The 24160-nt window shown below is 45.2% G+C and overlaps 1 protein-coding gene across 2 annotated transcripts in view; it reads left to right on the forward strand.

Annotated features, from left to right (window-relative positions):
• Nucleotides 1–157: 157 nt before the first annotated feature.
• The window catches only part of abr (ABR activator of RhoGEF and GTPase), a 136522-nt gene continuing 112519 nt past the window's right edge, over nucleotides 158–24160 (forward strand). Inside the window, exon 1 of one of the 2 annotated variants that reach the window (XM_048270610.1) lies at nucleotides 158–1161. In XM_048270610.1, coding sequence (XP_048126567.1) covers nucleotides 369–1161 — 793 coding nt within the window. In that variant the 5' untranslated portion in view covers nucleotides 158–368. Of the gene's footprint in view, nucleotides 1162–21657; nucleotides 22194–24160 lie in introns of those variants that run through there. The other variant, XM_048270619.1, reaches the window with a different exon arrangement.

Raw genomic sequence — 24160 nt, forward strand, 5'->3', positions numbered from 1 at the left:
CCAATGTGTGTTTGACACTTCATTCATACATTGACTTTAATGTCCCTGAACCACAGAGACGCCCTTACAAATGTTAATAAAGACACATGTATTTAATTGGTCTTACACCCTCTGACGTCAGTACTTGTAGTGTGGCGGAAGCTGGAAGTTCTGTCTGTGGCAAACTATGCTGTTGCAGTCTATGTTCATTAGAGGTTGGCGCTTCAACTAGGTAGCTTAGCTCAATGGACGTGTCATTGCTTCATAACAATATAAAAAAGGCAACAAAGAGTGGGACTGTGCCTGACAAGTAAGTTTCTTTGTGCGTAGTTTCGTGTTATCCCGGATTATTGAATACACCTTGTTACAAAGCTGTTTCACTTGCTACAATGTGGGAACATGAGGAATTCGAAAGACATTGGAAGAAGGAATTTCCAGATGGGGAAGTGCCGAGAATGGACATACACTCGGTGGAAGACATTGAAATGGAACTGGACAGATGTAAAGCCAATCTCAGAAAATTGCAGCAGGCACTTGCGGAGGAGAAATTTAAAGTGATTTTCCTTCAGACCTCTCTCACCAGAAGTAAGAAAAGTTATGACCAGAACGAGTCGGATGTCTACACCATGATTTCCAAACCCGATAAGGCACAACAGAAGCAAGAACAGTCTATCGAAGTAAAAGATACGGAACGCCCAGTGCAGCCTGAGAAAGACCCAGTGATTAATAAACAAGGAGAAGATCCCGCTCGAATTAGTTCATTTGTTCGAAATACGCCAGGCAAACCAAGTAAACCAGGTAAACCCATCCCACCTCCACGTAAACATCTGAGCTTCCAGAAGGGAGCACCTGCCCCAGCACCTTCCCCAGCACCTACATCACAAGTTGTTGATGGCAGCTGTATTAGCCGTGCCGAGGGTCGTTCTGATCCCAGCAGTGACCATGAGTATGAGGAGGTGGGACTGAACCAGAATTTTGTCTCGAGAAACCTTGTAAATCCCAATGCAAGAGACTCCCAAAGACTGAATCTGCAAAAGGATGCACTGCGACAGTTTCGTCTGAGCAATGATTTGGACTCCAGTGATGATGGAAGGCTTTCACCTTTGGGCATTCGGTTGGCAGGGGGTTCCGGACGCAGCACTCCAGACAGACGGAGTGATGGATATCTGAGTTCAGATTCAGGTAATGATGTTTATGGCATTCGCTGTGATTGCATTATTCCCCAAAAGTGAGAATATGTGAATTAAAGATGTAAATGTTACTACTGTTGCTATCACTGGCAATTGGAATGTCACTGCTTGGGTAGGCTTACTGGCAAAGAGGAACTTGCTATCTTTACAATACATTACATTACATTACATTTGGCTGACGCTTTTTTAACCAAAGCGACTAACAACATGGTAAACAGTAAGAGTTAGAACAATACTCACAATTTTAGGACAGTTTAAAAAAAAAAAACATTAGAGTACAATAAGTGCGTCGGTGAGTGCTGTTTTAACAGTTACTTGTCAGTTTAAAACGGCTGGTGAGTGCTAGGATCAGTAAGACTTGTTGTAAGTGTTGCTATGAGAGTAGATGTTCTCTAAAGAGCTGGGTCTTCAGGAGTTTTTTGAAAGTGGAAAAGGATGTCCTATCTGTGTCCTCATATGACAACCCCACATGTTAAAGTCACCTCACTTCAGTATGTCAAAGATGCAGTTAGTCAGCATGCTTTGGGGAAGTTGGCTCAGGACTGGTCAGAGATAATTACTCACATGGTGTTTGGATTTCCCATTTCAGTTTTATCACAGATTTAACATTAGGCAAGTATGTTTAGCAATGTTGGAAAAAATGACCGTAACCTATGTAAGCCCATATGCCTCTTCCTGCAGAGCTGGGTCAGGCCTTGGAAGCTCATGTGCTAGAGACTGACAGGAGGCTATACAAACTCACAATGCAGAAGTGGATATGAAGGTTGAATAAGACTCAAAGTAATGGTTAGTTGTGGTAGCCTAAGCCTACACTGAGTGGGTTGTGTTGTCATATGTGGCCGCAGGTTTCTGACCATGCCCTATTTAAGAATAAAGGTCAATGCAACTCCCAGAATGGATTAGAAAAGGTTTTGCATTAGTGTGAAGAAGCATCATCCGTCATATCCATCATTTCACAGAGCATCAATGCTTTTGTGGTTTCAGAAAAGTCACTTGGTAGCCTATCCTGTCCCATTCTCATTTGCTTCATTTAGGATCATTAGGAATAGGCCTAAATCTGGGGTCTGAATAAATGTGTGTGTGTGTGTGTGTGTGTGTGTGTGTGAGAGAGAGAGAAAGAGAGAGAGAGAGAGAGAGAGAAAGAAAACATCTGTTGAGTATGTGGGACAAGTGTCAGACTACACTAGTGGTTAGTTTGTTTTTTAATTTGTAGGAGCAGCAGTCGTCCTTGCCTGCAGCATATGGCATGGTGTGTTGCAGTAGGCCCTGTCTTCATGCTGATTTTGAAGAGAGTGCATGTTTGAATGCCAGTCATGATGGGCACTGGTTTCGGTCAGCTTGTGTGTGCTTTTGGCTCAGTATACCCTGTGGTTAAACGGCCTTGCTTAACATTTACTTCGTGAGAAAGTTTGTTGTGTGCTCAGTTCCTCATCCTTTTCCTCTGTCTGTTTGTTTGTTTAATGAGTTCATCCTTCTGAAGGATCTCTTGTTCCATTATCTCATTTGGAGTGGACTAAGAGGCCTCCGCACATAAGCTACTGTAAGCGTCTCTGTTCTTGAGGCCACCTGACTAGGTGCTTGTTATTTTCGGTTCTCATGACACAGGTGTGGAACACAGGTTCGTTGTGTTGAAGGTGGAAGTGTGAGTAGAGAAAGGGGTCAACGTGATTATTCCTTAGAATTGGAATATGTGTCCAGTTATCAAAGATATGTAGCAGCTGCTTCATTCAAAAATGCATTCAAGTTTTCCGGTATTGCAGTGTACTTCACAAGAATCACACAAGATTACGTCTAAATATGGATGTAATAATGCTCTGTTGTTAAGTAGGCCACTCATATTCACTGAGGAACTAAGAGTTGACGTCTCACAGAAAGCTGTTGTGGATATTGTGTCAGCCTTTCACGCCAGTAATGCCTTTTCAGTTTACCTCAATGATGTCTGGTTTAGATTGAAAAGGCAGGCTGTTCAACAGTGGAGGAAGTCAAATACAACACAATTTAACACCTGCAAATGATACACGGACGGTGCACAATGCAAACACTAATCAGCTGCAAGGAAGTAACATGTATGAGTGTGAGTATCTGTCTGTATCTGTCTTTGTCTGTGTCTTTGTCTGTGTGTGTGTGTGTGTGTGTGTGTGTGTGTGTCTGTGCATGTGTGTGTGTGTGTGTGTGTGTGCCCCCCTCAGGTGCAAGTCATGTAGGCTACCTTCAAATCTCTGAGCTATTGTGAGCAGCACCCTATGTGAAGTTTGTGGTTGTGTTTAGCAGGGTACTGCAGCCCTGCCGGTGGGTGTTTTGCGCCCCTTTGTTGAGCCTGAGTGTCTGGCGCGCTTCTGCCTGTGACACCTTGAGCGAGACGCAGGATGTTCAGCACTGTGCTGGCCTTGTGAGCTTCCTCTGCTCTTCGTTAGTCAAGCGTCTAGAGCTGCTACAACTTTGCTAATGTTACCATCCTCAGCTTCCTCCAAGGCAGCGACTCTAGGAAGTGGAGTTTAATAATAGCTTAGCGTATCATCACTACAGACAGATGGGGTAAATGGATTCAATTTTGTGTTGCAGGGCCTCTCCCAGAGGGCCCTATATCCTCTTATGAGGGCATATTCTTCCTCACACCGCACCATTTTTCTAGACATAGCTCATGCTCACAACACTAAGGGCCTGCCCAGGCCCATCCTGGTGGATCCTGTTTTTGGAGGGGAACAGTTGGCTGTCTTCCTGCCAAAATAGTGGGTGTGCGTTACTCAGAGGATTGTGACAGTGTCTCTCTTTCTCTCTCTCTCTTTCTCTCTTTCTCTCTTTGTGTGTGTTTGTGTGTGTGTGTGTGTGTGTGTGTGTGGGGGGGGGTATTTCAATGTGCATGTCCAAATGCATTGGTCTCTTTGTGATTATATACCGTGTCTACACAAAGTCCATCTGACTTGTACCTTTGCACTGACTTGACTACCAAGCGTTTCACTGAGGAAGGTAGACAAGACTTCCTCCCTTAGTAGGACAGAAGAGCTGCTAAATCTGAAGAGGATGAATCACCTGACCATGACCTGTCCTGCTGCGTCTCTACATATCTGCCCCTAACCAAGGGCTGTTCCAGCTCTCCACACACTGACCTAGCAGCACAGAAACCAGCTCAACAGAGAGGGTGGGTCCCATCAGAACCAGCTCAATAGAGAGGGTGGGCCCCATCAGAACCAGCTCAACAGAGAGGGTAGAGAGGGTGGGCCCCATCAGAACCAGCTCAATAGAGAGGGTGGGCCCCATCAGAACCAGCTCAACAGTGAGGGTAGAGAGGGTGGTCCCCATCAGAACCAGCTCAATAGAGAGGGTGGGCCCCATCAGAACCTGACCATGTGGACACTCGCTTAAGAAAATGTCTAGCTTTACTAAATCCAAAACAATAAAACATGTCCATTAAAAAATATACTGTTACAGTATGTAGAAAACCGTGAACTATATTTGACCAGCAGGGAATATGAAATAGGTGAGAATTCAATGAAGGCTGTGGCCTGTTGGTAGTCTTCACCTGTCTCTGAATGTGAGTTTGCTTGTTCTGATCTTAGATAAATAGTTTTAAATAATATTAGCTTCCTGTCCAATTTAAATGCAATGTTTTAGTTAGACTTTAAACTTTCCACTTTGCCAGTTATATTAGAGGAAGTGTGTGTATTTATGTTTTTTTTTTTTTTGTTGGTTTAAGGCCGTGTGTCATGAATGGAATGAGGAAATATCTGGAAAAAGTTTGAATATCCTACAAAGCAAAATTTTTTAGACCGCTATAGTTCTCATCCTCCCGTCCTGTATGCATTTAGATTCTCTCTCTGTGTGTGTATGTGTGTGTGTGTGTGTGTGTGTGCGCGCGCGTGTGTGTGTGTGTGTGTGTGCGTGTATGCGACTGCGCGTGTGTCCTAGAGTATGCAAATGGTACAGGAGGTGCCTTGCACAGAAATGTGACACCTTAAGTGACTCATTTTATATGCTTCCATTTTCATGTCGTCCATCTGTACAGTGGGGAGTGGAGATGTTGGTGTTTGCCTGTGTGTGTGTTACTTATCCTGTTTGTTCCTTAGTTCTCCGCAACGTCTTTTTAAATGTATGAATAAAAGTATTATTCATTCAAACTTTGTAGGACAGAAGACAACCATGTTCTCAACACAAATGAACCATGAAAAGTCTATAAGGCTCTAGATTTGGAAAAAAATGTGAAACGAGTGACATTGAACATATGATAAACTTATGTATGCATTTGGTACTCATGCACTCATTATGACCGCCGCATTTTTTCGCATGTCCAAATTTCCGTCAAGGATTACGGGACACTGAAAGACCGGGGTACACGAAACTTGGTGGGCATGTAACCCCACATGGATAGCATGGAACCATCGTTTTTCGTTTTAATCTGTAGCCTCCCCGCTGGACTGGACCCCCCGAAAGGAGACACAGTTTTCTGCGAATATCTCGAGAACTGTAGGGTTTAGGAGGACCATTTTTTTTTGTATGTTGAGCTCAAGGGGCCATGTCAACCCATTCCATAACCACTCATTTCATGTATAGCGCCACCTAGTTAAACACAAAAAAGTAAAAATGAGGTGTTGTAATCGCAGATATCTGTGACCTAACATAGTCAAAACTGCACGAAATTGGAAGTGTAGGATCATTATGACACCCTCTGAATGCACACCAAGTTTCGTGGAATTCCGTTCATGGGGGGCCACACAATAAATTAATTTATGTTACTATACACCAACTGGCCTGTAGGTGGCGGAGACAGTTTTCTGTGAATATCTCGAGAACCGTGGGGCCTAGGAGGTCCACCTTTTTTTTATGTTGGTCTTAAGGGGGCATGTCAACCCATCCCATTACCACTTATTTCATGTATAGCGCCACCTAGTTAAATTAAAAGCCAAAATTAGGTGTTGTCATCACAATATCTCTGGCTGACATGGTCAAAACTGCCGCGAAAATTGAAAGTGTAGGATCATTATGACACCTTCGAATGCATGCCAAGTTTTGTGAACTTTCGTTCATGGGGGGCCTTACAATAAAATGATTTATGTGTACATTTAGTGACCGAACAAGGATTCCTAGGATACTGAAAGACCGGGGTACACGAAACTTGGTGGGCATGTAACCCCACATGGATAGCATGGAACCATCGTTTTTTAGTTTTGATCTGTAGCCCCCCGCTGGACTGGACCCCCCGAAACGAGGGTAGGGCAGACACAGTTTTCTGTGAATATCTTGAGAACCGTAGGGCCTAGGATGATGTATGTTTGTATGTTTGCCTCCAGGGGTCATGTTAACCCATTCCATGTGCACACATGTGCATAAACAGATACACACGCACACACATACATTCACAGTAATCATACTATGACACATACTCACACAGTAGACACCATGTACGCATGCATGCACATTCACAAACACACATACGCAGACAAACACACAAGCAAGGGGGTCGGGTTGTATAAAATGAATTTTACATGTGAAATCTATGAACTAATCATGTTTTGGTACTTGTTGTCTAGCAGATACCAGTGAGAATTGAGTGTGGATAATGCAATTTAGTGAGACAGTTAGAATCATATAGGCCTTTCAGCGTGATTTATTTTTGTGGAAAAAATGTGCTGGACTGGGTGGCGGTCATATTTTGTACCGCTCTGCGGTACATCTAGTTATTCTTTAAATTGTACATCTAGAACCCACAGCATTGACCAACCCTTTTTTTCACACACCCTACCTCAGTTCATTTGGTTGAAAAGTTTTTTGGTAAAAAAAAAAAAGATCTATAATTTGCCCATATTTTATCATACTTGATCCTCTGTTTTCATACTGTGAGTTGTTGTTATTGTGAATGAATGGCCTTTCAGCATTCTTTATCTTCAGACTAATACAGGTTCCAAACAGAGCCGTATTGAGAGATCTATGTACGGCTCTGGTTCCAATGGCAGTGTCGGGCTACTCTCCCTGAGGGCAATCACTTCTAACAGGGAGGCTCCACCGGGAAAGTAACTGAAGTACTCCGTTCCGTACCTGAAGCGCTCCGCTGCGTAGCATAAATATGTTTTTAGAGGACTGGTCTAATTTTTTTGAACGTATCACGTCTGGTGTAGCCAGTTCCTTTGATCATAGTGGAGGCTATTTGTTGCAGCAGACGCTACATGAACAGAAGACTTGAGTTCTGCGCCCTGTGTAGCCTAGAGTCAGTGGTGCAGGCAGTGTTGTGAAAGGCCTGACACATGACAGGGTGCTGCAAATTCACAGTTGCACTACGAGATAGACGACTCTAACTTTGTTTGGGTGTAAAAATATGATTCAGATGTCTGGTGAGCTTTGTTTAAAGTTCTTTGCTGTTGTTTTCCGAATACCTGGTCTATTCAGTCATAACATTGCAGTGTTTTTAAACTCACAACCAACTAATCCTTTTTAAAATGGCTTACTTATCTCTCTCTTATCTTATTTCATACAGCCTGTTAGTAGCTCTCTTTGTATCTTTCTGTTTTTCACTCTATATTTCCCTCTGTATCTTTCTCTCTTTCTGTTTCTCTTTCTCTCACACACACACACTCAGTCAGTCAGTCACTCATACATACACAACCCCCCACACACACACACACCTCCTAGCAATCTTGCTCTAGATAAACCACACCGATCAAGCTAACTGACAGCCTGCTTCGGCTGCCATGGAAACCTGTCAAAAGGGGCTGACCATTGTGGTCTCTGTGGAGGGGGGACAGGTTTTGACTTCTCGCCTTTCTCCCAGCTGTGCTACACCTCAACAGTTTGAGGTCAGGAAACGGTGGATTTGTCTCAGACGCCCCGCTCACAGGAAAAGACTTACGGAAAAGGCTTACTCATTAACGGCTAAAAGTTCCAACTTGGTTGAAAGTGAGAAGGGTGTTGTACGTCAGATTCGCTACTGAGTGGTCCTCATGACGGGGGACCCTGTGCGTTAGCACCCCCCCCATCAGTTTTGTGGTATTTGATGACGGATCACGTAGGTTGTGAGCACTATGAAAGCCATGCTCCTTTCGACAGGGGTGAATCCCTCAGTGGTAGCGTTGGACAAAGGTCACTACTCTCTCTGTGTAATGAATGGGGAGCCATACAGCAAAGCTGTTGTGTGTGGAACTGGTCTCCATTTAATGTCACAGAGTGGCATTCACAGTGGCTCTGTGTAATGCTGTTTCTCTCACTGAATACACTCACATGCACACACAAACACACAAACGCACACACTGATTGGCTGTATTGGGCAGAGTTTAAGGTGGTCAGTGGCTCTTTTTCCGCATTCCTTTGTTTTCCTCATCATTTTCACTTCCTCGTCTGGACCAGGTGAAATGGGGAACAAGCAGCCTGTCAGATTTGCAGTGCTTGCACTCACTGTGATACTCAGAGCTTTAGAGCACTCAAAGAGTACATGTGGTTCTCTCTCTTTCCCTCTCTCTCTCTCTCTCTCTCTCTCTCTCTCTCTCTCTCTCTCTCTCTCTCTCTTTTCTCTTAGCTCTCTTCTCTCTCTCTCTCTCTCTCTCTGGTGAAATGTGTGTGGCTGGTATAAGAAACAGTTCAACCCTTTCATACTGTTTACCCTTCCCCATTGCTAAAAGATTCTGTAAGATATTTTTAGAAGGAACATTTCTCAAACAAAATACTTAAAAGTAGTTTAAATGTTTTTTAGGCAGGGCCTAAGTAGTTTAGGCACCAATAGAGATTGCTATCTATAATGGCAAAAGTGATTGGAGATGATCTGAAATAGCTGTCTAAGCTATCTGATGTTTATAGCGTAGCAGAGTGTGATGGTATAAATTGATTGTGTTCTTCACGCCACACGGCATGTTTAGCGTTCGTAACGAGTGAGCAGCAGGTGTCCGGTCCACTCAGTAATGATTAACCCCAGTCCCCCTCCTCTGCAGGTGCGCCTGCTCCACACCTACATTCTAAAGCCATGAAGCCATTATTTTCTCATTTAGGTCAACAGCTTTTTTGTTTTTTGGTCCTGCCATTTATCTTTGTGAGCTGGGTGCCAGGAAACACACGTAGTGATAAAAGCACCGGTTGATGTCTGTGAGTAAGAACTGATTCATCATGACTGATTGTGACAGCAGATCCTAAGCTAGAAAAGCAGAAGCCTTGAATGCTGGTTCTAGTCATCTCTGCTTGGGCTCATGCCAGACTGTGAGAGCGTTTTCGTGGGCGTGTGTGTAGTGTACATGTATAGTGCGTACTGCGTGGATGGTGTGTGCGCACAATGCCAGTAATTGCATCCATTATCCTTGGTAACACAATAGGCTGAGTCCCAGACCTAATAGTTAAAGAGTCAGCTCATCTTGACCTCTCTGTCTGGGTGACGCATGTCTCACAGATGTGGCCCCCCGCTAGCACTCAGCTCTCCCGCCCACACCCTCCTTTGTCCATTATCAGCCTTTGAGGGTCTGGACATTTGACTCATCTGGACACTATACTGAGGGGGCACTGTGGCATGGCATGGGCAGAGTCGCAGGCCTTGTTATAGATCCCTTATTTGACATAACCACCAGCACTAGGCATTTTCAATTGCTACTTGCCAGGGATGTTTCTTTAAGGCAGCACACTTATTTGTCCCCAGTGTAATGAACCTCATCACAGCAGTTTTATTTGATATTTTTGTGTAAATCCGTGGTGACATTATTATCCCACTGAGTTCTTTCTCACACCTGTGGCACTTCATGTTCATGTGAGCTAATAATTGGAACAGATTTTGGTCATTTGGAGACCACCCATCGTTTGTCTCTAATATTTGAGTACCCTGTATATAAGAGAGGTTAAACTAGTACCATTATTGTTATTTGTTAGTTATTTGTTCATTTTAGACAATCATTCTTTGTGAATAATGTTTAGAGCACATTTACCATTTGTAAATACACATACACATTTGTCTTACTCACTAGGGGGCGGTAGAGAACAGCTAATGTGAATGTATTGAAGTGTTTTGACTCTGGGCTTGTGTTGATGTTATGGTGCTGACCATTGAGAGGGTGGCGGAGCGTTCCACTGCTTGATGGTCTGCACTAACTGGACCCAGTCCAGGGAGCGCCTTGACGAATGGACTTCAATCTCCTGTGGTGGGCCAGTAGCCCGCGGTTATGCTATGATTGATGTTTTGGAAAAGCAATTTGCTCTTGATCAAGGTGTTTCTTCTCCTCCTCCTCCTCCTCCTCCTCTCCTTTGCCCCTTTCCCTGGCTCCCCTCCCATTCTCCATCTCTCCATCCCAGGTCCTGCTTCTCTTGTTTATGTACCTCTCTCTTCCTCCCTTCTTCCATTCCCTCTCCCTCTCTCAGGGTGTCAGTCTCTCACCCTCTCTGTGTGCGTGTGTCTTTGGGGGTTAATGCAGGTCTATTAGTCTTCTGTCTCTGCTGCCCTGTCAAACGGTTTAGGGTTATTAGGCCAGTGCTTCAGTGACTTGGGCTAGTGACTGAGATGGTCTGACTGGTGTACGGAGTCCACAGAGAACACATTTCACATTATATGCAAAAGGATGTGCAGAGGAGTTCTCTGTTTCACTCATTTTCTTTCTGCCTGTGTGCATTTTGGTTTTGTGTGTTTGTGTGTACAGTATGTGTGTTTGTGTGTGTTAGTGTTTGTATGTGTGTGTGTGTGTGTGTGTGTTAGTGTTTGTATGTGTGTGTTTGTATGTGTGAAACCACTGCCATATAGACAGAGATGAAATAGGTCAAACGTAGATTTCTGCATGAAAACAAATACTAATGAAATCCAAACGGCATGAATAAATCATCAGGCAGAGGGCATGTGTGTGTACATGTGTGTGAGTGTGCGGTGCAAGTATGCGCATGTGAGTGTGTGTGTGTGTGTGTGTGTATGTGTGTGTGTGTGAGAGGGGTGGGAGTTTCCCATCTACTCTCTGTCCAATCGCATGCCACTTCCAGGATGCTGCGTCTGACCTCAATAGATCAAAGTGATTTTGGTCGGCACGGAACGTGCCAACGCACTCACACGCCACAGACATCCGGGCACAGCACTCTCTCACTTCCTTTTCTCTCTTTCTCTCTCTCTGTCTCTCTCTCTCTCTCCTCCTCCTCCCTATTTCTCCCTCTCATTCTTAAAGAACATGGAACTTAGCTTAGGCCTGTCTGTGCTTTAGACACACAAAGGGTTATCAGAGAGTCAAGATATACAGCCTGTGTGTGTGTGTGTGTGTGTGATGGAGGGGCAGCTGAGAGCCAGTGGGGGCTTCAGTTCCGCTGGTCCTGCTGGGAAGGGGTTGCTAATTGGACGATGACAAAGGAGACCGAGGGGTGGTGGTGGACAGTGCGTGGCTGCTGACCTATGTACCGTAACTAACTCTCTCTCTCACACACACACACACACACACACACACACACACACACACACACACACACACACACACACACACATGCACACTCTTATGCTCTCCTTGCTCATCATACACTTTTACATCAAGCTTTTGGGGGTTTTGGATGAGCACCATTACTGTCCAAACCCAACAGAGTGAAGTAAAGGGCTGCTAGTGTAAATAACGCCGTTTTGGCCCCTCATTACCACTGATCTGTTAAGGTGTCCTCCTCATCCAGTGTTTATCAGGATCACTTCTCAAAGATATTGTACACAAATGCACACACATGCTCTTGCCCTCACAAATACACATTATTAGCAATACTGCAAATAAACACAAGCTACTGAAGTACACTGTCTTATACAGATTTACAGATTACACAGCAAATATATGTTATGTATCTCTAAGTAATTGAATGTTTGAACTGGCCTTAATGAGGATTTATATGAGAAGTATTTCAGGTGTGTGTGTGTGTGTGTGTGTGTGTGTGTGTGTGTGTGTGTGTGTGTGTGTGTGTGTGTGACAGAGAGTGGGAATGAGGCAGAAGTATTTAATGATGCCTTCTATTTGGACCCTAGCTCCTAGAGAGAGAGAGATGAGAGGAAGCGGGAGATGCACTGGGGTAGAGAGGGTGAAAAAAACACATCATGAACTGGCTCTGTACAAAGAAAAAGAGAGAGAGAGAGAGATGCCAGACAAAGAAATGAAGAAAGAGATTGAGAGAACATACAAGCAGCCAGGAGGAGGGAGAGGGAAAGAGAGAGGATGGGGGAGGGGAGAGGCCGAAAATGATGTGTCTTTATATGCATCCTTATTGTGTGTGTGTGTGAGACACGAGTTGTCCATGATGAGCCTTGTTGGTTTTTGCCCAGAAGAGGATGTGGTGTGTCTGTTCTAATAAATGCAACCCACCCAGCCCCCTCACCTGACATGCACATGCACGCACACACACACACACACATACACACTCACACAGCCTAGAGGCCCAGTCTGTGCCTCTGAACACCAGGAGCAATTATTCCTTTGCCATCACTGATGCAGGGAAGCCAAGCTGATATGCTGAGACTCCGATTCATACACACCTAACTAGTGTATATCTCTTGTGTCTATTTAGTCTTCTGGAGATTCATTTGAGATTAGATTGTCTTGGGAGTGGATTCAGTCCTGACTGATTAATTGATCACCAGCTGCAGTTATTGTGTAATAATCAGTAAACCCTCTTTGTCAGCTGCCAGTGGCGGTGTTTTTACAGCAGTAATGCAGCCTGGTGTGGCTTCTCCTTTCTTCCCGCTAACTCAGCCGAGGTGGCGTGGAGGAGCTGTGGGTGTGCCAGAGGAGGGTGGTGGAGGCGAGCTAATCCGGATGGGATTGGGAGATTAGCAGTGGTGCGGAACATGGGGATGTTTTCTTTCTTCCCTGTGCAGGTTCTAAGGGCTGTGTTTACTGGATGGTGGCATTAATTTAGTGGCCCCCTCCTCTTTCCCTCTCTCTCTCTCTCCCCCTCTCTCTCCCTCCCTCTCTCTCTCTGTATCTCTCTCTCTCTCTCTCACTCTCTCTCTCTCTCTCTCTCATACACTTTCACGCTCTGTCTGCCTCCTCAGGACTCCTGGTGATGGAGGCACTGATGTGGAAACAAAGCTGTCTGCCTCCTGCTCTGTGTGTGTACAGTATGTATGTATGTATGCAATTTCAGGCCATCCTTAAAAATATTTTTAAGTTTGCGTAACCCGACCGACCCTGTCAATTTAGAACCGGACCCAATATTTATTTTTCCCCTTTTAGTCCGACCCGTTGCGGTTGTAAACTTTTGCGTTAATACCGACCGATTGTTTTTTACTCTAAACAACCAATACAAAATGCAATAAAATAATATTTATTTTAGTAGGCCCAAGTATTGTGAATATAAATTCACTTTCCGTGGCTCACTTGGCGCCATCTCTACACCATTGGTTTTACGCATGTCACACTATGGCCTAGGCTTCGTTCATTCACACAAACTGATAACGCTTTTACTTGGCACGAAGTTCTGGAAGAACTGTGGCCAGATCTTTTCTCATCCCTTCTCCCCTAGTCTAGCGGTGACCGTGTCCGAGTATTGAAATTGGTTGTGGTCTATTCAGCATTTCTCGAAATATGGGTCCATAACATGGAGACTGCTGGTTCATGCTGAGTCGTGGAGGAAATTAGGCCGATGCTTCATCCCATGATAATTTGCTGCGCAGTTGATCAAGAAACCGCGGATCGATCGAAAAAGAAAACAAACGTTTCTGCTATCGATGTCATTAAACATGGAGCCCTACACCAAGTGGTGGTATGAGCATTCATTCAATGGCGTCTCTTGCGAGAAACTGAAACTAATCGATAACGTTGGTATCAAAGCTCCGCTTCAACCTGTTGGAAGGCTATTTATTTATTTAACTAAACTTAATAGAACGACGTTGTTTTTTGAACTTCCTTAGAAACAGAGCAGAGACTGTATAATATACTGTATAGCATTGAGTATTGTATAGTCAAATTTCAATATAACGTGGCCAAGAGCTATTGTAGCCTTCTTTTCTGGGTACATGTAGATGAGCCCTATGACCCAAAAAAGTCTGCCATGACCGGGCCTCAGGTCAAAGAAGTTTTGAAAGGCTGGTCTATATAACCTGCATCAGAATGATGTTTGCAATGGTGCGCCTGAAGGCACGGGTTGAAGACCCAGTCAGTTCACGTCCACGATATACACATTTGTGTAAATTCATTCCCACGAATCACCATGACCAAAATTGAACTTTGAATCTTGAAAAAAAATATTGACCTACCTACCGACCCATTTTTATTTTTTTTGGCTGTTACTGCAAACAAAAATATTTTTAAGGATGGCCTCAGAGAGTGTGTGTGTGTGAGTGAGAGTCTTCTGTATGGTTGTGTGTGTCTGTGTGTGTGTGTGGGGGGGGGGGGGGGTTGTTCAGAAGGACCAATAGGCATGTGGACGTTTTTAAGTGTTACAATCTATTAGTGCTGTCAGTTAAACGCGTTATTAACGGCGTTAATGTTAACCTATTTTAACGGCGTCAATTTTTTTATCGCGAGATTAACTTTGGTGTAACAAACTTTGTAGTTTTTTCACATGCTGTTGCAACAACTAGTAACGTTAGAACAACTACAACACCACACTGGATCTAGCTAGACCGGAAACTAAACAATACGCACTGATGAATGGAATGGAACGTTGTATGTGCTGCACGTACACGCCCCCTTTTAAGGGAAAGATGACTGATATAATGGAAACCTGTTGCATCAAAGTCGGGAGCGAAAAGGGCTTATAGTATACTTACTAAATCTTAAAACAAAGACGAACAAAAGGCACAAAATAAGGTTGGTGTAAGAGTTATCTGTGTGTTTATGGGATTAACGTCACCATGTTCCTATGTTTTGCTCTTTCCAGTTTACTAACAGGAGTGTCACGAATGTATGGATAGGCACATTCAAACGGCCCGTGGCTGACTAAAATTAAGTTCAGCAAGCTTAACTTTACATGTCATAACATCAACTAAACATAAGTCATACATTCATTCTATTACTTGTAATATGAACGTAGCCTATTTCCTACAAGTAGGTGAGATAATTGGCTATATTATACTGAAGTTCCACAGTTAGCTAGCTAGCAAGCCAACCGTTTTGCATGGGATATTATGGTAAGTGCTAAATCGCAATGCACTCATGTTGAAAAGTTCCTTATTTTCAACTGAACTCAAAGATAATGAATATAGTACGAATATAATATTGTCTGTTTGTTATGCCCTTTATAATGTGTGTAGGCCTACATTTTGTGCATGCACTTCAGCGGTAGCATTTATTTCAGTTTATATCAGCTATATTTCTGAAGAATATATTGTGTTGCCTCAGGTCTGTCTGCTGCACATCTTTTGAAATTTGATTTGAAATGATCAAATAGACCTCTTAAAGTTCAGTTAATAAAGTAACTTGCTTTGCTTTCATTTACTTTTTCATTTCCCAGTCAAGATACACAACAATTGCTTTATTGTTAATATGGACTCCTGGAAAGTTCAGAAATGCAAAATAATAGAATTTTAATCATATGATAAAATATGTGATTAATCGTGATTAACTATAGGAATTCAGCGATTAATCGTGATTAAAAATTTTAATCGTTTGACAGCACTACTATCTATCCATGTCTGTGTGTGTGTGAATGTGAGTGCGAGTGCATTCCTTTATGTAAGAAGAAGAAGGCCAGCAGCAGCAGCCATCACCCCCTCCCCCCCTTACTGTCTGTCAGTGTCTGCTTCAGTGGCTCCTGGCTGCCTGTGCCTTCATCTGGAGCAGATAAGGCCTGGCACTGCCACGGCCACGGCCACTACCACAGAGCCCACCACGGCCAGCCAGGCTCCAGGACCAGGGGCACTGCAGAGGAGCAGGCGAGGGTCGAGGGGGTGGGGGCAGTGCCATGCAAGAGGCCAGTGGTGGAGCTTGCCTTTGGGCGTAGGGGGTTGGGCTGGGTGTGGGTGTGGGGTGGTGGTGGTTGGATGTTGGGGGGAGTGGAGTAGGGGTGTGTTTTGGGTCGGGGGGAGTGCCGAGAGTTCACTGGAAGAGCAGTCACAGCAAGCAGAAGAGACACACACACTCTCACACACACACACACACACACACACACACAGAGGGAAAAAAACACATACACACATGTACACTCACACAGACACACATGTGCATACACACGCACATACACACATGTACACGCACACTTAACACACACCCATCACCACCCACCCTCAGGGAGATAGCACTGACAGAGTGGGCCGGAGGGCAGACAGGCGGGGTGTGTGTGTTTGTGTGTGTATGTGTATATGTATATGTGCTGTGTGTGTGTGTCTGTGTGTGTCTGTGTGTGTGTGTGTGTGTGTGTGTGTATATGTGTGTGTGTGTGTGTGTGTGTGTGTGTGTATATGTGTGTGTGTGTGTATATGTGTGTGTGTGTATATGTGCGTGTGCGTGTGTGTGCGTGTGCGTGCGTGTGTGTGTGTGTAGTGGGGTACAGGGGGTTTCTGGGCAGAACAGACTCCACAGAGGCCGAAAGCTGTGATTGGCTGCTGTGCTCATGGGCTAATTACTCTACACACACACACACACACTCACTCTCTCTCTCTCTCTCTCTCTCTCTCTCTCTCTCTCTCTCTCTCTCTCTCTCTCTCTCTCTGGTCATCCCCTCTCCCTCTTTCCCACTCCTCCACTCCCCTCCTCCTGCTGTCCCTCTGATTGGCTGTCTCCCTGTTTGCGGGAGCCCTGGCTAAGTGGATGCGGCCACCTCTCCTGCCCTGCTTAATTATGCAGCAGTGTGGCCTCCGCTGGCCAGCCCCCCCCCTCCACCCTCCACCCCCCCCCCCCACAAACCTGACCTGCAGAGGTTAACTGCATCCCCACCCCCCCAATGATAGTAACAGGTCTATATGTGTCCTCTTTATGAGGCCTGATGACTCTCTCTGGTCGGGCTGCTGATGGCGGCTGTTATCATTGTCCACACAGTCACTGCGTGTAGTGGAGGTCATATCCTCTGTTTGGACACTGGATTGGACTCAGTGTTTGCTGGCGGACGGTGTGTGTTTTGGCCGTAGTGGAGATTTGAGAAGAAGAGGTTCTGTCTGGGATGATGAGTTGAAGTGGTTTGTGTGTGTACACAGGACAGGCGTGGGGGAAGAGCAATGCATGCTGGGGTTTTCCGAAGGATGAGGAGACATGAATACATACAGCTCTGGAAAAAATTTAAGAGACCACTGTCATCCTACGGTTTCTAAATGACATTTGAATGAGCTGACGGTCATATTCAAAATTAAGAGACCACTGCAAATTTGAATATGACTCAGACATCAGAAAAATGTCTTTCTTTTTTCAGTCGTTATTTTTTTCTAGAGCTGTATATACTATAGAATGGAATAGCATGGAAATGGTGGGAGGGACATGGTAAGGCATCTAACCTATGATGCTGTTCTCCCTCTTCGTTCCCTAGTGGATCCTGATGGAGGGACAGATTGTGTGCAGGAGGAGAAGAACGTCTGTTGTGCTGTATCAGTGTCCATCCTTGCACGCAGGGACACAGACACGTGTGTGTGTGTGTGTGTGTGTGTGTGTGTGTGTGTGTGTGAGACAGTCTAGCAGATGGTTGCCCTGAGCTCACCCCGAGCCAGGGCAGCATCAGGAGGGAAAGCTGATCCGTCCCTACTCCTGGGAGGTCGGTGGCCTTCTTTCAGGTCCTCTCTCAGGTCCAGTGCTGGGACACACGCACATGTTACTTCATCCATCAGAGCTATAGCTCCCATTGCTTCGCACAGAGGTGTAAGATATAGGTGAGAGTGTGTGTGTGTGAGAGTGTGTGTGTGAGAGAGTGTGTGTGTGGGAGAGAGTGTGTGTGGGAGAGAGTGTGTGTGGGAGAGAGTGTGTGTGGGAGAGAGTGTGTGTGGGAGAGCGTGTGTGTGAGAGAGTGTGTGTGTGTGTGTGTTTCTGGGGGGGACTTTTCCACAGGCGAAAGGTTGTCTCATCACAGGCCAGCTTCACAGCCTGAAGACTTCAGACACTGCAGTGGGCTTGATGTGTGTTATGTGAGTGGCATTTAGACCCTGGCAAGTGGCCACACTAGCACAGCAGCAGTGTGAAATGCCAGACTGTGTTTTGATGTGTGTGTGTGTGTGTGTGTCTGTCTGAGAGAAGAGAGAGAGTGTGTATATGTGCGCGTAAGTGCTGGTTTGAGTGTACTGTATATGTCAACCCTATGTCTATGTGTGTACATACATTTGAGGGAATGTGTTAGTGTGTGTGTATCCATATCCTTGTGTGTACAAGCGTGTGTGTGTGTGTGTGTGTAGCTGTGAAGCCGTGTGAGCAGGTTCCTGCTCTTAATGAGTATGATGAACCAGTATGCATGAGAGGCCATTAATGAGGCTTTTTACTACCCAGCATGACCAAGCTGAATATTTCATGTTGCTAGCTTGTGACGTGGCAGGATGAAAACCACAGGACACACGTGTGTGTTTGTGTCTGAATGTGTGACTGCTGTGTTTCTTTCTGCAATCTTCGTGCTAGTGCATGTGTGTGTGTGTGTTTTTGTGTGTGTGTGTCATCACAAATCAGACTCCCCTCGCTGTGGCTGTGTGTGTGTGTGTGTGTGTGTGTGTGTGTGTGTGTGTGTGTGTGTGTGTGCCATGTGCATGCGTTTATTTTGTTGGCCTGTCACATCAAATAGTCTCCCAAAGGTTCACGGCCTCTGATGCCCTCTCACATATGTAAGGGTTAGCGGAGATGGCAGGAGTGATGCCACACACACACACACACACACGTCTTCCTCTGGCAGAGCTGTGCTGACATGGAGTGCGGAAGCCGCAGCCAGCGTCCCAGATCTCAGACAAAGGAACTGCTTTCCTCCCGCCGATTCATTTTTGATGAGCAGCCACTTGTCTCCAGGCTGAAGAGAGCTCCGAGGGCCTTTGTCTCTCTCTCTCTCTCTCTCTCTCTCTCTCTCTCTCTCTCTCTCTCTCTCTCTGTTTCTTCTGCCCGCTCCACCCCACCCCTCCACATTGGCTGCTCTCTGACAGTGTGTTTGTGTGTGTGTGTGTGTGTGTGTGTGTGTGTGTGTTGGTCTCCAGTGTATGCATTAGCATTATATCCAGCCACTTGTATGTATTCACAGTAAGAAATTCAGAGTGAGACTGACGAGAGAGTGGACGTGATCTGTGCCCTGAGGTGCATTCAGAATGGATTGTTCAATGGATTTCCACTTAGACTGACCTGACACACACACACACACACACACACACACACACACAAACAGTGTGCATGAACCTCCAGTTTTAATTGCTGATACGCAGTTGTTTTAGAGTGACCTGGCTGGATCAGTTGGCTGTGTGTGTGTGTGTGTGTGTGTGTGTGTGTGTGTGTGTGTGTGTGTGTGTGTCCGGGTGTGCATGTATGTACTGTATGTAATGTGTTGCTATTCGCTTCCAGCTGCCACATTAATCAGCTCCTTTGTGGGCGGACAAAGAGGCGTGCGGGCCCCTCTCAGTGGACTGCCAGGGGATCCTCCTCGAGCTTTGTCTCCTAATTGAGGTTCTGCTGCCCGGGTTTCCCCTCTGCTGAAGGGTAGATTGGGTGGGGTGGGGTGGGAGAGGGTGTTTTTTATTTGAGGGGGTGGGGTAGGGGTTGAAGATCTGGGGTTGGTTGGTTGGGGGATATTTTTGTTGCCCGGAGCGTGATGCGTGAATTTCACCCTCATTCTGAAACCCCCCCCTTTCAAGTGCTCCACGCGGGCTAATTGGAATATTTATCAGGCAGGAGAGGAAGTGGTTGTAAACACTGATTTTCGCCCGTGTTTCTTTCATGATCTTGACAGATCTGCCTTGCGGAACAAGGCAGAAACGCAGAGAGCGGGGAAATGCTAATTAAAACAACCCCTAATGAAACAGACAGCTGAGAGAGATAACCAAAAAATAATAAAGCAGCAAGATTTATTGACTTGCTCAACGAATTAATGACTTTCAGTCCAGTTTGTCTTATTCTCAGCAATAATATCCTAATGATGGTTTTTGTGGGTGCATTTAGTTAATGGGAATGTTGTGGTTTCGAGGTATGAACGATGCTTTGGATACTTTGCTGCCCTGAAATTGCATTTAAACCCTGTGATGGTATTTTCTGCCAGGAAAGTAAACAATGGAAGCAAGAAGAAGAAGAAAAAAAACAACAGCAAATAAAAAACGGCAAACATAAATGCCTGGAGTTCATGGAAGCCCTTAGGTGGAGGCATCATTGTTGCACCATTGTATGGCCTTTATATTATGAAGACTACTGTAGGTCTAGGGGTCCAGTATCTTCAGGGGATGGAGCAGGGAGTGTTGTTTCTCTTTCTCTTTCTCTTTGTGGAGAGGGGAGCCTGGGCTCTGTGGGAGACCCTCGCCGTGGGCAACGTCACCAGACACAGGCTGCCTCCGTTGGACTCCCTCCCCACTCTCCCCCCACCTCGCCGGGCAGCATGGGAGGGCTGTGAGCTGCCATGTTTTGCATTCCTCCGAAAACATGAACAGGGGTCAGCGAGGAAGATGTGGCTTGTTGCCACGGGAACCACGCAGCTAGGGGGAGATGACAGGACCCATCTGTCCCAGTCCTGTGCACCCGTTCCTCTCACACCTGCTCTACAGCCTTCAGACCTTCTTTCTTTCTTTTGTTCTTTCCTTCCTTCTTTTTTCCCTTCTTCCCTTCTTTCTTTGTGACCTTCTCCATTCTTTCCTCTTGTTTCTCTCTCCTGCTGCATCTGTTCTTTCATTCACCTCTCCACTCTTCGGTGATCAAAACACATCCCACCCTTTCATCTGCTTGCTTGTGTCACATACGGCCACATGATCTGAGAGCTCTCACATTTTGCCCCATGGCTCCACTTTCATGCCTAAATATCTCCTCCTCTATGGCATGGTTTTGTCATCACACACACACACACACACACACACACACACACAGAGAGAGAGAGAGAAACGTTATTATAATAAGACTAAATTCAAGATACAAGAATCTTGGATCTGTTGTCTTATCTGCCTTCCTTTCTCCTCTGCATTCTATTTGTTCCCTTATTATATTATATTCCCTGATTTCTGCTCCCAAACCAACCTTTCCGAATAGGCCTGCAGCTGACTGGCAGAGAGGCCAGATTCCTCCTCTTGTGTGGCCAATATATTGAGAAAGAGGGCTAAACATGTGGATGAGGGATGAGCGAGAAGGGGGGTGTTTTGAGGGAGAGATGGGTGGGTAGGGAGTAAGAGAGGATCACTCCAGAGCCTATACCCCTCTTGAGAGCACTGCTAATGTAGCATCAGAGAGAGAGAGTGAGAGAGATAGATGTTAGTCTGATGAATGAGTAAAAGAGGACAGAGCAACAAAACGGACCACAAGAACAGGAAAGAGAAGACAGCGCTGTGGAGTTATTGTATTTTTGATCACTTTTTTAGGTAGGCTCTTTTAAGATATTTCTGAACCTGGGCACAGAAAACGAAGGAGCCGTCTAACATCGTTCCTAGACCTTTGATTTTATAACAAGGAGGAGGACTAGAACGCAAATCTTCAATAAAGGGGATAACTAATAAAAGGACATAAACAGCGTGCGAGAAAGCCAGCGTGAAAGATTGTCAGAGGGAGAGAGAGAGAGTGAAAAGACCGGGAGTGAGGGAAGGAGAGAGCAAGCGCGCGGGGGAGAGGGAGTGCTTTCCCTTGCCTAGCAACGGTTGGCTGTGTGCAAGAGGCTTCAGCCTGTTGTCTTGTAGCAGCGCGCGCAAGTGACTGCTGTGCGTGTGTGTATGTGGAAGACGCCGTTAGGAACCGAGGACGGCTCCTGCGCACTCCTCTCCTTTCAATCTCGTCTAGCCCGCGCCACCCCAGGTGGCTTTCTCCTCTTCTCGTGCTCTGAGATGACAGCCGTGAAAAAAGCATAGAAGGAGCTGGAGAGCTCAAAGATAGAAGGAGCCAGCGAGAGACTGAGCAAGAGCCAGACCCAGAAAGGGAAAGCGAGTAGCGGAGAAGTAACGAGAGGAAAAAAGGGGACGCGTTAACGGAACGACCCTGGAGGAAGCGCCAGGATCCGGGATGGAGCACTTGAGCACACGGGGTCTGCCCAGGCTCTCGTGGATCGACACTCTTTACAGCAGTACGTATACGTTTATATTCGTTTCTCTGGACCACTCCATCGTGTTTTCTCTCTTCCGCCCTTCTCTCATTCACCGAGACGAATGTCTAATCACCTTATGAGCAGAATATTTGACACAGTCAGGGCGCGGGGTCTGGGCAAAGATTTGTGTATGAAGAGTGGATGGTGGCTGGATTTGTGTCGCTGAGGATTTATGTTTTTGTGTGTTTTTTCTTGTTTTTTTAAATTGCTGTATGTGTTTTTGCACTGAGGGGGAAGTGTGTTTTTGTCTACGTCTGAGCATAAATATTTGATCGCTGTATGTTTGTTTTGTTTGATTACAGTTGCCCCCTTGTTGATGTCCAAGCTTGTGTTGATCACTTTAGGTAATCCGACTATGTAACATGAAATCCATCTGCTTGAACATTGTTTTCCATCCGTGTGGAATTCAGGAATTATCACTGTTTGTCCCAGATTTGTCCCAGTTTCAATCTATTGAAGCACAACACAAGGAAATTGTGGCTGTGGGCAGGTTTTGTATACAGTGTGCCCTCTGACTTGACTGCCACCGGCTGTTTACTTGCTTATGAGCAGTGATGTCATCCTGATAGCAAAAAGGCACCTGCTGTGGAGTGTGTTAGGATGGAGCATGGTGGGGTAGGTGTTGGGTGGGTGTGCAGTTCAGTTTCAGTCTCGCTGGAAGGTTTGGTTACGTAAAGAGAGTTGTGTAGGCACACATGAAAGGAAAGAACCAGTAGGTCTGATTATGCTGGTAAATGAAATATGGTGTGAATAATTTATTCTCTAAAACCAATACACATTAATAATAAGCTTTCCTTTCCTTAACTTCAGCACTCCGGAATCCCTGCTAAAATGATCTCACTCTTTCAGTGTTGTCTTCTACCACCTCAGCAGTGGGACCGGTGCTGTGCTTGGAGTCTAGTCATAGGGAACCTGGATTATGTAACAGTCTGTTTATTTATTTGTTTGTGCGTTGTATCAGAATTCGTTTCAGTGTTGATTTGTTGAAAGGGAGGGAGAGTTTGAGTGAGAGTCAGTGAGAGAGGGAGGGGTAATAGGCAGACGCTACTTGACTGTGGGTGTTGGGAGAGGGGGCAGTATGACTGTGCCCTGCCATATTGTCCGGGGCAAATGGGTTTACGGAGCGAAACATCTGTTAGGACCACTAATGCCATTTGTCTGCTTTTTGATGACTTTATTGGTGGAACGGCCGAGTGCTCAGCAAAAATCACTCAGAGAGAGAGAGAGAGAGAGAGAGAGACATAGAAGCTTAACAGAGCCCATCTGTTGATGCTAGCACAAAAATACACATGAACTCCTAGCCTATTCAATGTATTATGTAATTGATCATTAATTGTTGCTTGCAACAGGAATAGCTTTTTTGACCAGGTTCTGTTTTTAATTTTATAGCTTGTGTAACCCAAAATTTTTAGAAAATGTAGAGACAGAATAAAAAATGTATGAGCTCTATTAAAAATAGATGCACCGCCATACACAACAAAAGATGTTCCTTTTGGATACTGTAGCCGTGCTGTATCCAGGCAGGCCAAAGTCAATATTGGAGAGTGTTTATTGATATTGAAACTGTAAAGTAGTGACTCCTCTTTGTGTTGGTCACATGTCATAGAACACTTATATCTATATCTGGCAGAAGCAGTCGCTTTTTATAGCTTATATGTGTTATTGAACACTAGCAGAAGCACACCTCTATTTCCAGTTATAGTACTATCATTTCACCATTCAGTTCCTAAAAGAAAGTAGGAGAGAGGCCGCACTATGCATATATACTCTTTTATTTGCACATATGCGTTTTCGTTTGTGCCAGCAGTATGTGCAAATAAAAAATATATGCATAGTCTACTCTCTATTTTCTTTATGTATAACTATCCAGGCCAGCACTCTTAAAGTTTAAAAATAGACAAATTGAGTGAAGCCTGCTCCTATCCTCACTGACCCATCAGTTCCTC

Source organism: Alosa alosa, chromosome 2 (assembly GCF_017589495.1).
Source record: "Alosa alosa isolate M-15738 ecotype Scorff River chromosome 2, AALO_Geno_1.1, whole genome shotgun sequence".
NCBI classification, from domain to species: domain Eukaryota; kingdom Metazoa; phylum Chordata; class Actinopteri; order Clupeiformes; family Clupeidae; genus Alosa; species Alosa alosa.